We start from the raw sequence: 16463 nt of genomic DNA, 5'->3' as shown, positions 1-16463 counted from the left end.
TGGGTGTTCTTTCTGCTCCCCTCACAATACAAGGAAACATTAGCAATGCCCCGCCTTCATTATGGCAGCAACCTTGGTGATCACCCACAGGAGAACATTTAGTAAATGAGATTCTTTCAAAAGCTGTTGAATGGATGTTCTTTCAAAGACTGAATTAATTTATAGCCTTTGAGAGACATAATAGCACTCTATCTTGGGAAAACAGGGAGATAAACATTCACATGGAGGAAAGATTTTAAACCTTTCCCTGCTAAAACTAAATCCCATCTGGCCTGTTAAGCGTCTTAATGATGTTTGCCTGTACTAGTACTAATAGTCACTGTTAATTAGTTGACTTTTTTGTTTTTCCTTCTAAACCTCTGCCTTTGATTTGGATTCTTAATCCTAATACCTAGTGACTTCAAGAACATTATATTCTCTTAGAAAAAGCCTGATGGTGAATGTAGTCAAGCTAGGTACATACGGGCAGGGTCAGGGGCCAGGGACGGAGAAGCAAGCAGGAACATTTATTTTATATAAGCCAGGATTTCTCTGTCTTGGCACTATTGACATTTTGGGCCAGGTAACTGTTTGTTGGGGTGGGGGTGGGGGGTCAGTCCTCTGCACTACAGGATGTTTAACAGCATCCCTGGGCCCTGCTAGATACCAGCAGCACCTCCCGCTTAACAACCAAAAATGCTGTCTCCAAACATGGCCAAATGTCCCCTGAGGGGCAAAACTCCTGCTGGTTGAGAAAAAAAGTAGAGTACTGTATTTTCTGATTATGAGCATAAATACAGGAGTTACAAATATATAGAAAAGCTTAAGGGAAATTAAGATCCCTTGTAATCCCACTAACCAGAAATGACTATAATTTAAAAATTTGGTCCATCATTCCACACATTCTTCTATGTATGGGCTATATATTTTGGTTGAAACAAAAATGGGATCATATCATACATCTTATTTGTGGGCACCCTTCCTTGTAATAAACTCAGCTTTACCATAATAATGATTTTTAAAGGCTGCACAGTATTTCACTGTATTTACTGTAATTGGAACAGTCTTCTATAATATTGTGATATTATAAGTGAGATTCTCAAAGTGTGGCCCAGAGACCCCTGGAAGCCCCTGAGATCCTTTCGCAGGGTATCTGCAATGTCAAAACTATTTTCGCAATAATCCTAAAATGTTAACTATCCTTTTTATTCTTATCCTCTCATTAATGTGTGATGGACTTTTCCAGAGACTACAGGATGTGTGATATCACAACAGACTGAATGCAGAAACAGACAAGACAATATAGTTTCTTCTACTAAAGCATTAGAGAGTACAAAAATGTACAACAATGCATTAACAATATCTGCAAAAATGTGAAACAATGCCATTCTTTCTTACTACATTTATTTTGTTTTGGAAAAGTTATTTTTTAATTTTTAAATAAATTTATTTTGTTTTATTTTTGGCTGTATTGGGTCTTTGCCGCCGCACGCAGGCTCCCTCCAGTTGCGGCGAGCGGGGTCCACTCCTCGTTGTGGTGTGCGGGCCCCTCACCGCAGTGGCCTCTCTCGTTGCGGAGCACAGGCTCCAGGCACGCGAACCCCAGCAGCTGCAGCACGCGGGCTCAGTAGTCGTGGCTCACGGGCTCTAGAGCACAGGCTCACTAGTCGTGGCGCACGGGCTCAGCTGCTCCGTGGCACGTGGGATCCTTCCGGACCAGGGATTGAACCTGTGTCCCCTGCCTTGGCAGGCGGACTCCCAACCACTGAGCCACCAGGGAAGCCCGGAAAATAGTTATTTTCCATTAAAAAATGTTATGTAGGTTTGCATGTAATGAGTTTGTTATTTAAAATAAGTATTTTTTAAATGTTTACATTTTAATTTCTAACATAGAAATTATTGATAGATATAATCCACATAAACAAAGCCCTTTGGGGTCCTCAAGTAATTTTTAAGGGTATAAAGGGGTTCTGAAACCAAAAAGTTTGAGAACTGCTATTATAAACAGTGCCTTGATAGATATCTTTGTACATATCCCTATGGAATAATTTTACTATAAATTCCTAAAGTGGAATGCTGGGTCAATTTTTTTTTTTTTTATGTTTTAGTTTTTAGGCTTTTAACTTTGTTAAATTCCTATCCAGAGTTGAACCAATTTGCATTCCTATGATGAGTATGTGAGATCTTTCCCTAGAATATTATAATCTCCCAGAATATTAGATCTTTCAAAACCACTGACAAAACATTACTGAAATTCACTGATTAACAGACCAAAGAAGATAATGGCAGATAGATTTTGGTTCCTTAGGCTTTTCAAAATGATAAAAATTTTTTTGACATGAAGGACAGACGTTGAAAGTCAGTTAAGACTAGTCTTACGTAGGGAGTCATATACTTAAACTGCTGAGTTACTCAGAAGCAACAGAATGGTTCAATATAAGTTAACCTGACTCATCTTTATTTCCCAAAAGGATCAAACTGACTTTTAAAATAAATGTATGGTTAATTCTAGATAGGCAGTTGCAGCTGGTTTTCTGGGCTTTTGTTTACTAAGTTACCTGATAGTCCTTTCATCACTGACTTTAGTCCTCAGTTTCTGCACAACATGGTCCACAAGATCAGACTCCAGCACACGTTTCTCTGTTTGCCTTTCCTTCTCAAAAGACTTAACCTTAAAAAGAATGAAACAGATCCATCATTTCTGAAGCCAACAGGCTGAAGAGTACTATAGTAAGTCTACTAAGTCAACAGTTTAGGTTGATGGCTCTTAACCAGGGGTGATTTTGCTCCCCACAGGACATCTGGCAATGATTAGAGACACCTGTGGTTGTGACCGCTGAGGGGGTCGCTGCTGGCATCTAGTGGGTAGATGCTAGGGATGCTGCTAAACATCCTACAAGACAGCAGCCCCACAAAGAAGTATCTAGCCCCAAATGTCAAAATGTGGCTGCTGAGAAACCCTGGTCTAGATCAGAATAGATTACAGATGACAGAATTTAAAAAAAAAAAAAAAAAAAAAAAAAGCCAAGACGAACCAGCTCCTATTTCATTTGATTCTTTCACATATTTTCCCTCTTAAACATCTCGGGTCAGTCACCAAGGTTTCTACAACTCCTTGCTCCCTCCTTTCCAAACCCTAGTCCTGTCATCCCACTTTTACAGTGCCTATCTTTTCATCTTCACTCCCATGGCCAACACCCTGCCTTGGCTTGGGATAGCCTGATATTCTGCCCTCAGCTACTGCATCTCCTAATTATCCCTCACTCCATTCCATGCTACATATCCCTGCAGATGAATTTTTCTCATATACACCCTAATGTCCCCTTCTGTCCAAAAACATACCCTGGCTCCCCGCTAACTGCTAAAACAAGTCCAAATTCCTTGGTTGGGCATTCTGGCTCTCCTTGATCTAGCTAGAACCATTCTCTCCTGCTGAAGTACCCTTCTCCACAATCCTGCTTCACCCCAGATGGACTAATCAGGGTAATACCAGAAGAGTTCTCTGCTGGCCTGCCTCTATCTTTGGGACAATTCTACTGAAAGAACTACATTACCATTGCTATTCCTTTGCTTAAAAGGCCTTTTTAGCACGTACCTATATCCTCCTGCCCATCCACGAGGGTCCAGCATTAAATCCCACCTCCATTCTGAAGACTTCCCTGCTACCTCTGTAGTAACCTCTCAGGCTGATGCAACCTCAGAGAACTTTCTTGTTGGACTATCATGGCACTGAGCATTTTCGAGCTCACAATCGTGCATGAATGTCTTCTGTTCCCTGCTGGATTACAGGAGCCTTGACAGCAGGACCTGTGGCTTAAATGTCCCTGCATCCATCGCGGCCCTAAATTCAATCCCTCCTATACTGTGAATGCTTAATGCTGCACTTGCTAAGTGGGTGAATGAAGTGATGTCTTGCTCTTCAAATATGAAGATGATGCTTTTGACCCACCACTAACAGAGGCAGAAGAGTCAAAAGAGCTGGATGGGCTGGAACAATGTACGAAAACGAACATCAAATAATGATAAATATGAAGTCCTGTCATCAAGCCTCATTGTAGAAGGCTGGTCAGACATGGTGAGGACTGTGAAAAGGCCAGTGGGTTTTAGTTGATGGTAAATTCAGGATGAGCCAAAAGAACTGCATGGTTGCTAAAGTTAGTTCACTTGTAGGCTGTATTAGGAGAAGTATGTTATCTAGATTGAGGGAGGTCACAGACCCTCCTCATTTAGTCAGAACATGCTTAGAGCACTCTGTAGAATTCTAGTATCACATTTAAGGACAGACATTGACAAAGTCAAGTGTGTCTAGAGGAGGTTAACTAGGAGGGTCAAGGATTTGGAAATCACATTATGAGGAATGGCTTAAGTGACTGGAATGTTTAAACCAGAAAAGAGGACACTTAAAGTGGCATGGCAGTGGTCTCCTAAAATTTATGTGATGGTAGTGAGAGAAGGAGGAAGAATTAGACTTGTTATTTTGCCCATTCTGGAGGGCAGAACTAGGACCAGTGAATGTAAATTTGGGGAAGCAGATTCTGATTCAAATTTTTAAAATTTGCTAATCATTATAGCAGTGGGTTACGATGCTGGAATTATCCAGCAGAGGCTAGACGATCATCTTTTGGTAATATTACAGGAACAATCACTGCTCTGGAAGGGGCTTGATCGGTAGGACTTAGGGTCATTTATGATTATGTGACTAACGGGCAGACTAGCAGTGGGGACTTACAAATCTTCCCATGAAGAAGTAACTACTATAACAACTGCCTTTCTACCTTAAACAACTAGAAAACCAGACAAAATATATAAACAATGTTTTCCAGACACTGGACAACAACCAGTGGAGGACTGTTATCCCGAGAGGAGGGAAACAAACAAAGTGAGTCTACAAGTGTCCCAGATTACCGTGTTGAGGAAGTCTGCAGATGGCAGGGCAGGGAGGAGGAAGCTCAACAGAGGCCAGGAGTCTTGCCGAGCTGGGGAGACTGCAGTTTAGGGAGGCCACGATGGCTAGAAACTGTGGGGCAGAGGATTGAAGAGGAGGGAGCCACACACAGAGAAAGAAAGATTTCTGAAGCTCTGCAGAGAAGTCCACTCATCTTTGAAACAGAAGTGATCTGTGCATGGGTGAGAGGGAACTATCCAAGGCTGGGGAAACAACCAGCAGACGTGAGTAGGCATAATAATTTCTGAGATCCACAGGGCCAGGAATAGTTCATGTTCTTACCAGAGGAGAGAGACCTCATGACACATGGGGCCTCAGGCAGAATCCTCCAAAGGGCACTGCCTTTGGAGTGGGGCTAAATTAGACCTAGACTAAAGGCTGCCCGGGCCCTGCCCTAACAAAACTTAAAGTCAAGCCTAGAAAGGGTCAAACAGAATCCAAGGATCTTAACTACATCCCAGAACAGAGTGCAGCAGTATTTACAGGAACATAAGAAAACCCAGCACCAAAAAATGTAAAATTCATAATGTCCAACAACCAACCAAAAATTACTGGGCATACAAAGTAGAAGGAAAATACAACTCATAACCGGGAGAAACATCAATAGACAGAAACAGACCAGAAATGTCAAGATGATGGAATTAAAAATGACTATTATAAATCTTATAAAGAATATAAAGGAAACAAGAACCATGATGAGGAGAGAAATGGAAGACATTAAAAAAAAAAAAGACACAAATGTAACTTGTACAGCTGAAAAAACTACAATATCTGAAACAAGAAATGCACTGTATGGGATTAATAGCAGATAAGATATTGCAGAAAACATGTGAATGATCCAGAATAAAGCATAGAGAGCGAGAAAAAACAAACAAAACCCACCAAAAACAGAGCCTCAATGAGGTGTGGGGCAAGAGCAAATGATTAACATACTGTAATCAGAGTCCCAGAAGGAAAAGGGACAGAACAATATTTCAAGAAATAATGTCTGAAAAGTTTCCAAATTTGATGAAAACTATAAATCTACAGTTCTAATACCAAGTATTAGAACACAACGAGTATCACACTGAGACACGTCATATTCAAATTGCAGTAAACCAGTGACAAAAGAAAATCTTAAAAAGGTGCCAGAAAATAAAAAGAAACATTATATACAGAGGATCAAAGCAGACTTTTAAACAGAAACTATCAGGTCAGAAAACAATAAAACCTGTGTTCAAAGTGCAAAAAGAAAAAAATGTAAATTGTGAGTTCTATACACAGAAATATTACCTCTCAAAAATGAAGGTAAAATGAAGACTTTCTCAGAACAGTAACAGTGGAGAGAATTCATTACCATCACTAGTCAGAAATATTAGGAAATTCTTCAGGCATAAAGAAAATGAAATCAGAATGATATCTGGCTGAACACAAAGGAATAAACAGTTCTAGAAATGGTAAATATAAAGGATATTCCTCCGTTATTTTAAAACCTCTTTAAAAGATAACTGACTAATTAAAAGCAAAATACTTACAATGTACTATGAAGTTAATAACATATGTAGAGAAATATTGGCAACAATAGCACAAAGGATGAGAGAGGGGAAATGGAAATATTGTTTTAAGGTTCTTACAACAATATATGAAGGCATATAATATTTTTGAAGGTAGAATGTAATATGTTAAAGACGTATACTATAAACCCTAGAGAAGTTTCTAAAAAAAATCCCACCAAAAATAAGAGTTATAGTTAGTAAACCAATAGTAGAGATAAAATGAAATAAACGCTATTCAATCTAAAAAGAAGCCATGAAAAGAAAAAAATGGAAAAAAAGAACAGTTGGAACAAACAGAAAACAAATAGTAAAATGATAGATTTAAACCCAACCATTTCAATTATTGCACCTCATATTAATGGTGTAACCACTTCAATTAAAAGGCAGGGATTGTCAGAGTGGATACAAAGCAAACTTCAGTTAGTGACTGTCTCTAAATCCAAATTTAGCAGATTGAAGAAAAAAAAAGAATGGAAATCTATAAAATAGGAAACGAATGAACAAAAAATAGAGAAAAATCAATGACATCAAAAGGTACTTTTCTGAAAAGACAAAATTGATAAATCTCTAGCCAGAGTGATCAGGGGAAGACATGAATTACCAATATCAGGAATGAAAGAGGGGATATCACTATAGATCCTACAGATAGTGAAAGGGAATATCTGAAAACTTAGGTGAAATGGAAACATTCTGAGAAAGATACAAACTACCAAAACTCATTTAAGGAGAAAGAGGCAATCTGATAGCTCTTTATCTAGGCCCCTGTGGTTTTACCAAATATTTGAGGAACTCTACCAAATATTTGAGGATGAAATAATACCGATTCTACACAAAGTTATCCAGAGAACAGAAGATCCTACTAATTTATGAAGCCAACATCACTCTGCTATAAAAACCAGACAAAGACGTTATTGGAGAAAAACAAGGGGAAAATATGTTGATTTTTTTTCCTTTAAAAATAGAAATAAAGGTTATGAGGTGATATATTTATGAACATTTTAATGTATTTATTTATTTTTGGTTGGGTATTTTTTTAACAGCTTTATTGGAGTATAATTGCTTTACAATGATGTGTTAGTTTCTGCTGTACAACAAAGTGAATCAGCTATATGTATACATATATCCCCATATCCCCTCCCTTTTGCATCTCCCTCCCACCCTCCCTATCCCACCCCTCTAGGTGGTCACAAAGCACTGAGCTGACCTCCCTGTGTGATGCGGCTGCTTCCCACTAGCTTTCTGTTTTACATTTGATAGTGTATATATGTCAATGCTACTCTCTCATTTCGTCCCAGCTTACCCTTCCCCCTCCCTGTGTCCTCAGGTCCATTCTCTACGTCTGCGTCTTTATTCCTGTCCTGCCCCTAGATTTGTCAGAGCCTCTTTTTTTTTTTAGATTCCATATATATGTGTTAGCACACGGTATTTGTTTTTTTCTTTCTGACTTACTTTCCTCTGTATGACAGATTCTAGGTCCATCCACCTCACTACAAATAACTCAATTTCGTTTCTTTTTATGGCTGAGTAATATTCCATTGTATATATGTGCCACATCTTCTTTATCCATTCATCTGTCAATGGACACTTAGGTTGTTTCCATGTCCTGGCTATTGTAAATAGTGCTACAATGAACATTGGGGTACATGACTCTTTTTGAATTATGGTTTTCTCAGGGTATATGCCCAGCAGTGGGATGAGCATTTTTAGTTAAATGCAACATAGTAGAATTGGTTAGGAAGTAGCCAGATGATATGCCAACCAGCAGGTATCAGCTATAGTTATTATTTTCTTAGATGGTCAAAGGGAACAAGGGGAAAAAAGTAGGGAAAAAAACTAGCCATAGTGTTTTAATTCTTACATTTTTTTGAGTTCAAAGAAAAGTGTTTAGATTCAGATTCTCTCTTCCTTATTTTATACACTTTCTCCAAAAACAGGCCTAGCGATTCAAAAGGAGAATGAAATAATGTATTTCTACCCCACAACCAAGGGCAGGACCTCAGTGGGAAGGTTGGGTGCTCCACGGTTAATACTGTTCGGGAAATCTGACTGTTGAATTGTGAAAGATTTCCTCTGGTCTTTACCTTGACATGGTTTCCTTCTTTATCAGAGACAAGGGCCACATAGTTGATTTCATGATGTCTGCAGTACTCTTGTAATTCCTCTTGGGACTGAAACAAATAAACACAGAGCAGCTGGAACAGCTTCAAGTAATTAACGAGAATGAAAACACTGTGTTCAGTGGATTCTCAAAGTGAATAACTAAACATGCTGATTTCAGGGTTTATATAAATATTTAAATATTAAGCAAGAAGAGTACAGAATTCAGAGGAATAAGACTTCCTTTGCTTTCCTTGCTTTCACTATTGTTCTAAGGGGCCATGCCATTCAGTGTGGTCAGGACACAGTAAGAGGTTTTCAGAAGCTTCACATCTTGATAGAAGGTGCCAAAAATTACACACACACACACACACACACACACACACACGCAGAGTGAAAAGGCCTTTGGGGAAAGCAAAGGCAACAAAAGAAATAGAAGGTGAAAAGCAGAACTGAAGCATAAAGCAAAGAAGCATCAGAGCAGAGAAGCCTGCGGGGGAGGCCCCTGTGCGGGGCTGAAGTTACCATTACTGAGCTTATAATTTTGCTTTAGGACAGAACACTTCTCTAACAATTTACGAAACAAGTAAACAAGTGGCACAGGACACTGTTCTGTCAAATGGCTATAATTTATTGCTCAGCATACTTCTGACATCAATTTTTACGTAACACACATAAAAATGGACAGCAGCAGCTCTTGGCAGGTAATGGGGAAGAAGCAGGTGGGAGGGTGGGGTTCTGTTTCCCTGGGCATCTCCTCACTCTCTGGGGCACCACGAGTGTGGCTGAACGTGTGTACAACTCGGAGGACCACCTGGAAGTGCAGCCCCTTCTGTGATCTGCTTGTACAGAAGTTAGTCATCTAAAGGCCCCCCTTTCTAAAGGGTAGGCAGGTGCTCAGTGGTGCCATTTTCCTCACTCTGGGTGTGGAACCCAGAGCAAGTGTTAGGCCTGCTGTGGGAGGTCTGAAGATATAAAGCTACAAACACACTAAATACAGAATGCCTTTGGGAAGTGTGCTAGGCTGGATAATGGCCCCATAAAGATGTCCCCATCCTAATCCCTGGGAACCTGTGACTATGTTACCTTATATGGTAAAAGGGACTTTGCAGATTGAATAAAGTTAAAGATCTTGAGATGGGGAGATTATCCTGGGTTATCTGGATGGGCCCAGTATAATCACAAGGGTCCTGGTAAAAGGGAGACAGGAGGATCAGTTAGAGATGGAAGGACAGAAGCATAGCATAGAGAGGAAAGAAGATGCTACCCTGCTGAGTTTGAAGATGGAGGAAGGGGCCATAAGCAGGAATGCAGGAGGCTTCTAGGAGCTGGAAAAGGCAAGGAAGTGGATTCTGCTCCTAAAGCCTTCAGGAGGAACCAGCCTTATCAGACCCCTTGATTTTAACCCAGTGAAACTGATTTCAGCCTTCTGAATTCCAGAAATGTAAGATAATAAATAGGTGTTGTTTTAGACCACTAAGTTTACGGTAATTTGTTACGGCAACAATCAGAAACTCATAGAGGAAGCAACTGAAACCACAGAGATGAAGAGTTTGGCAGAAACTAAAGCCGTAGAGGATGATTTGCTATTGAAGCCACGACTCTGTGCACTCCACTCACAGGTGCTTTTTGTCTCATTACCTGCGACCAGTCATACATGATTTCTGCTGTGATTCCCGCTGACCAGAGTTTCTGCGTTAGGTTGATGGCCCTGGACATGGACATCTGGCCAACACTTACAACGAGGAGGTCACAAGAGCTTACTGTAACCTGTATCAGAAACAGAGTGATTACATTTAGAGGAGGGAGACTGTGGGCATATATGTGAGGCCAAGGGGGCAGCGCTCATGTGGAAACAGGCATCTTAAAATTGTGTACAGCGACATAAATGCAAAAGTCTTCGCTTCAAATGACATGGATAAAAAAAAAGACACAGTCAAAAAACTTTTATATTAGTCTTTTAAGATAGGGTAGTTGAAATTATTTCTAAGTCATCAGAAAGACATTCTTTTTCTCTGGGAAAACTAATCTTGCCTGAAACATAGGGAAAAAACCATTTCTAGCTTTGTAGAGTACAGCAGCATTTATGAACAAAGGGCTTTGATATGAGTCTGCTAACAAGTGTAATATCTCACATTTACATAGCATATTACAGAGGAGGAGAGTAAGGCTAGTGGACTAAGGTCCCCCAGCTAAAAGCAGAGGCTAAGTACTCACACCAAGACTTAGGCTTGTCTCTCACGGCAAAGGTAATCTCCCAAAACCTCAGTCTATAGCTACCACATTTGAGGCTCCATGTGTATGACTACAAAATGAAAGGCATCTCAAAGCACACTGGGAAGCAAAGCTGGAACTTACAGGTTCTTCCATGTTGAGGACAGCAGCAGTTATCTTGTCTATGGCTATGCTGACCCCAATGGCAGTAGGAACTGGCCCCAGAGCCTGTGGTCCTCTAAACAGGGGAATCTGTGGAGAGAGACACACAGCTCTGGTTATGAAATGGAGACGAAAGTGTGATTATAGGAAAAGCAATGATTTGCACTCTAACAGCAACTTATCAAAGGGTTCAACAAAATAAAGTGTGTGTGTGTGTGTGTGTGTGTGTGTGTGTGTGTAGCAAGAGAGGAGAGCAAGCACACATGTCACTTCGTGAATGTTGATGAATGTTGCATCTAGCTCTGCACTGTTCAATCTGGCAGCCACTAACCACATGGGGCTTGAGCATTTGAAATGTCTAATCCGAATTCACATGTGCTGTATATGTAAAACACACTGGTTGCAAAGATTCAGAATGGAAAAGCATGTAAATTAGCTCCTTAATAATTTTTAAGTGTTTGATTATACATTGAAATAGTATTCTGGGTATACTGGGTTAAATAAATGCTAATTATAAAGATGTAGAAAAAAATGTAAAATAACTCCTTAATAATTAAAAAAATTTTGATTACATGCTTACATATTATTTTGGATATACTGGGTTAAATAAAATATATTATTACAAGTAATTCCACCTTTTTCTTTTTACTTACTTTATGTTACTAGACAATTTAAAGTTGCATACATAGGTTCTAGACCAAGATGGGTAGGTACATTTCTCCCTATTCCTCCTGCTAAGCTAAAGCCCCTGGACATTACATATAAAACAAACATAAGACAACTCTGAAAGTGGAGAGAAGATGGCAGGCTGACCAGGGACCACGGGATCTGAGGAACGACATGTGAGTTCCCTGGGTTTAGTTTTTGCCTCAGATACTCTGGACTGGGTGCTGGAGAAACTGTCAACCCAGCAATGCCAAGGAGAACAAACAAGAAAGCCCCAAGGCAAAGCTGCTCTCTCTGGTCAAAAGACCAAGAAAGGGGCAACCCAGCAAGACAGAAAACTTTTAGACAAGATCTGCCCTGCTCCAGTCAAATATCACAGAAAAAGCACAGACACTCCCACTCACAAAGGCTGAGTGCGGGCCAACACATTCACCCTTTCCCAGATGTAAGGAGGCCCCCGCCAAGTCCCAGCAGGGCGGCATCTGAGAAAACTAAATGGGGAGCCAGGGCTTTCGTATCCGCCTGGGAGTAATGCTTCCCCCAGCGGTGTCAGTGGAGACCAGGACCCCTAGGATCCCCGACTTCCACCCACACCCAAGCAGTAACCAGGCCCTCCTCCCCTCTGGGGCAGTGCCGGAGGAGGCTGAGTGGGAAGCTGGAACCTTCACCACTATCCAGCGGTAACAAGGCCACCTGCCAGCTCCCCCACGCCCCCACCCCTCCACTATACTCTCAGTGGAGGTGTGTGTGAAGCGGTAACAAGGCACCCGTCCCACGCTCCGGATGTAGAGGGAGGCCGAGTGAGAAACATGGATCTTCACCCCCAACTGACAGCAGCAAAATGCCACTCCCTCCCCTGCCCCGCGCCCCCCCCCCCCAGTACAGTATCAGAGGAGGCCTCCTAAACCAGAAGGTCTAGGGAAGTTCCACAATCTCATAACGTTAAGACTCAAAATGTCCAGAATACAACTGAAAATCACGTATCATAACAGGAACCAGGATCTCAAAGTGAATGAGAAAATCAACAGGCACTAACAAGATGACACAGATGTTGGAATTATCTGTATCTGGCAAGGATTTTAAAGCAACCAGCATAAAAATGCTACAACAAGCATTATAAATAGGCTTGAAACAAATAAAAACAATGGAAAGTCTCAGCAAAGAAGCAGAAGACAAAAAATTCACTGGATTGGCCCAATAGCATAAACGGAGATAACAGTGGAAACAGAGAAATTGAAGATAAAAATCAATCTAAACAACAGAGAAAACAGACTGTAAAGCAGAATGTCCCAGAACCACAGGAGCATAACATTTGTGTCATCAGTGTCCTAGAAGGAGGGAAAAAAGAAGGTAAAGCTGAAAACACTGTAGAAGAAATAATGCCTGAAACACTCCTCCTCTGATACTATGCTGGATAGTGGTGAAGGCTCCAGCTTCCCACTCAGCCTCCTCTGGCACCGCCCCAGCAGGGAGGGGGGACCTTGTTACTGCTTGGGTATGGGTGGAAGTCGGGGATCCTGGCCTCCACTGACTCTGCTGGTGGGGGCGTGGGGGGCACTGCCCCCAGGCAGATATGAAAATCCTGGCTCCCCATTTAGCCTTCTCTGATACCTGCTGGGGCTTGGTGGGGGACCCACATTAGCAAAAGACAAACCTATAGATTCAAGAAGCTGAGAAAATCCATAACAAGACAAATCCAAAGAAAGTCATGCCAAGATACATCATAATTAAACTTCAAACTAAAGACAGACCAAAAAAAAAAAAAAAATCCTAAAAGCATCGAGTGAGAATCACCTTTTCTATACGGGAAAAATAATTCAAATAACAGCAGATTTCTCATCAGAACCCCAAAATTTTGGGTAAATACAGCAGACTTTCTTGAGTTCCACAGAGTTTGACACTGGAAGCAAAAAGCGCAACACTGTCTGATGTGGACCTTAAAGTATGCTGAGGAAATATTTAAGACAATTATAAATGGGGGATGGGGTAAGGGACACAGAGGGAGGTAAGGTTCTATATTCCATTTGTACTGTATCTCAGTTGTGGTGGTAGTTATGGGAATCTATACATGTGATAAAAATGGCACAGAATTAGACACATACAGTGTATGGGGGTCCACTTCCTGGGTTTGGTATTTTATTATAGTTATGCCAGCTTTTTGGAAGCAACTGGGTAAAATATATACAAGACCTCTCTGTACTATCTTTGCAACATCCTGTAAACCTATAGTTATTTAAATGAAAGTTGAAAACATTACAAATGTAGTTCACAAGACATTTCTACTCCTAGGTGAAATATGTATAGGTGTTCAACTATACCAGTGGTTCAATTTTTCTGTAGTTTTGAAAAATTTCAAAATAACGAGTCGAGGAAGAAATGAAATCAAGTCAGAACAAATCAACAAACACAGGGCAAGCCCTCACCAGCAGGTCATATCTGCCACCAGCTGCAAGGATTTCAGATATAGCCCTTTGCCTCCGTCTGATGAACGCCACAAACTGGAAGATGATTCCACTGTGCTGTTGCACTTTGTAAACCAAGCCCAAATTGATCAAGACCTGCCAAGGGAAATGCCATACAAACGTGTCAAGGGCTCGAGATTTAGAACGTGCAATGCTGAAGACACTGTTTTCCATCATCAGCATCAGAACCATCTATTTAGTATAAACAAAATATTCAGTGAGATCTGGCACGCGGTCTGTTTAAACTACAGCCTGCCAAGTAAGAGAAGCTCTGTTCTCTTCAAGAATAACCACTTCTCTGAGGCTGACATAATAAGGATTGCTGCACAATAGGAATTGTGATGCTTGCAAAGAAATTCTGATTTAAGCCAAAATTGTTACTAGATATCAAATGTTCCAAAATGTAGAAAGCAGCTTTCTTCTGGAAAAATAAAACTTACTAGCAATTACAAAATAAAACCCATTTCCTCCTTGTGCTATTATTAATGCTACAAATCTGTGCTGCCAGAATCAAACAGTTGCCAAACCTGTAACTTTATGCCAAGTTTCTTCAGCAGTCCCACAACCTCCTCTAGATCTTTTAAGCCATACTGCACCAACTGGGCAACACCCGTTTTCTGTTTTATTAATGAATTTATTGTTGGTGTCAGATCTTGCAGCTCTCCCTTCTGCTCAATAAATTTGTAGAGTCGGCACAGCTGGAAAGCAAAGAGGCACCGTTAGCTTCCAAAATCCACGGCAAGAAAGACTCACTTTGCAGTGTGTTTCCTACACACAGGGGAGCATGGCAGAGCTTCTGTACCTCCGAAAGGGTGGATTTTGTGGTCAAGGGTAATTTTAATCTTTCCCACAATCCCGACTAAGGATTATCCTTTTCCAAAACTCTAAAGCACCTTGCAGAAGTGCTTTAGGTACCTACTCAGAGTTAATTTTTAGTCACACACACTTACAGCAAATGCTGACCCCAGCAGAGCAGACCCTGGTACTAGCAGATCCTCCATTATATATTTTTAGGCCAGTATTGCTCCTCTTTGCCTTCCTCATGCTCGTGAATTTCCATTACTACAGGCATGTCAATGGGGGACAGGAAGGCAAAGTCTGACTCGTTCTAATACTACACTGAATTAGCCGGGAATTCCCTGTCCTCGCTTTGAATAGCTCCTATTTGTAGCCTTGAGATGCAGTTTGGATACTGTCTCCTAGAGGCAGCCCCTGATTCTTCCTTCTCTCTGGCTCAGAGCTCACCCCAGATCCCAGCTCTCACCAGCTGTACTCCTCGTCTTCCCCAGGAGGGGGCAGTGGCTAATAATGACCCTGGCGCACAGCAGGTGAAAGAGGAAATAACTATGATCATAAAACCAGAAAAAAAGAATCCCATGGGCTAAAGTGGAAACTAAGAAACGAAATTGTAGCTACTTTGAGACTACAGGCAGGCAGAACCTAGTTCATCTATAAGTTGGCACGTGGAACCAAAGAGCTGAATGAAGACTTTGTTTAATAATCATAAATCACTTGTATTTAAAAAAAATCCTAAAGTGTTAAAATCTATAATTTCTTTACTATATTAAAGATAAAAATTTTTAATTTTAAAATTACATCTTTGATTTTAAATTATTTTTTCTTCTTAATAAAAAATTGTTTCTTCTCAATAAATTTTAACATTATATCACCCCATTAATAAACTACCAGAAGCACTGGAGTTAACACCCCCAGATTTTGGTTCTCATCCTGTCATCAACTAACTCCATGTGACTTGGGATAAGTCACATATCTCTTTGGACCTTAGGTGCCTCATCTGTAAAATACGAAGACTGGGCCAGATATTTGAAACTCTCCTGCAATATTTCTCCTCCCTTTTCTAGTATCCTTAGAGTTCCCTTTTAAAATAATGAGAGTCCCAAATGCCTATATTAGATACTAATTTTTCCATTTTGAACTAATCAAACACACAACTTCAAATTAATGCTTAGTATCGAATGACTAGTGGGTAGAGATTTAGCAAAAAGCAAAGAAGCTGACATTTTAGCAACCAATGCAGCTATCATGACCAAGTGTGAAATATTTTGAAATGTGACATTAGTTCGAAGAACCTTTTGGGCTTGAACCTTTGGTTGGGCAAGGAGTCACTGAACTGGGCAGTTTCTTGGGCAGATCCTTTGTGTCATTTATACACAGGACTATTTCTGCACAGGCTATGTGCTGTGTACACATCTAGGGTATTATGTAAATACTGTTCTTCGTATTAGAAAATTATGCCTTTGGGTCACTTTGTAATTGTTAAGATCTCCTCTAATATTTAACATTTAAAATGTAATCTGGTTTAATTTCTAGAGCTCCTAGTGGTATGTATCTGGTTTACTTTCCCAACCTGCAAACTATCTGAGTGATTTCTTTAAACCACGG

The 16463-nt window shown here is 40.5% G+C and overlaps 1 protein-coding gene across 1 annotated transcript in view; it reads right to left on the bottom strand.

Annotated features, from left to right (window-relative positions):
• Positions 1–16463, bottom strand: part of EIF2AK4 (eukaryotic translation initiation factor 2 alpha kinase 4) — a 113916-nt gene that overhangs the window by 5356 nt on the left and 92097 nt on the right. Inside the window, exons 28-33 of the mRNA XM_065873047.1 lie at positions 14588–14758; positions 14022–14156; positions 10915–11022; positions 10198–10326; positions 8541–8627; positions 2538–2650 (exon numbers count right to left, since the gene is read on the bottom strand). Coding sequence (XP_065729119.1) covers positions 2538–2650; positions 8541–8627; positions 10198–10326; positions 10915–11022; positions 14022–14156; positions 14588–14758 — 743 coding nt within the window. The remainder of the gene's footprint in view (positions 1–2537; positions 2651–8540; positions 8628–10197; positions 10327–10914; positions 11023–14021; positions 14157–14587; positions 14759–16463) is intronic.

Source organism: Phocoena phocoena, chromosome 2 (genome assembly GCF_963924675.1).
Source record: "Phocoena phocoena chromosome 2, mPhoPho1.1, whole genome shotgun sequence".
Classification (NCBI taxonomy): Eukaryota; Metazoa; Chordata; class Mammalia; order Artiodactyla; family Phocoenidae; genus Phocoena; species Phocoena phocoena.
Note: the sequence above shows the minus strand (reverse complement) of the source record. Positions and strands in the feature narration are given on the sequence as shown.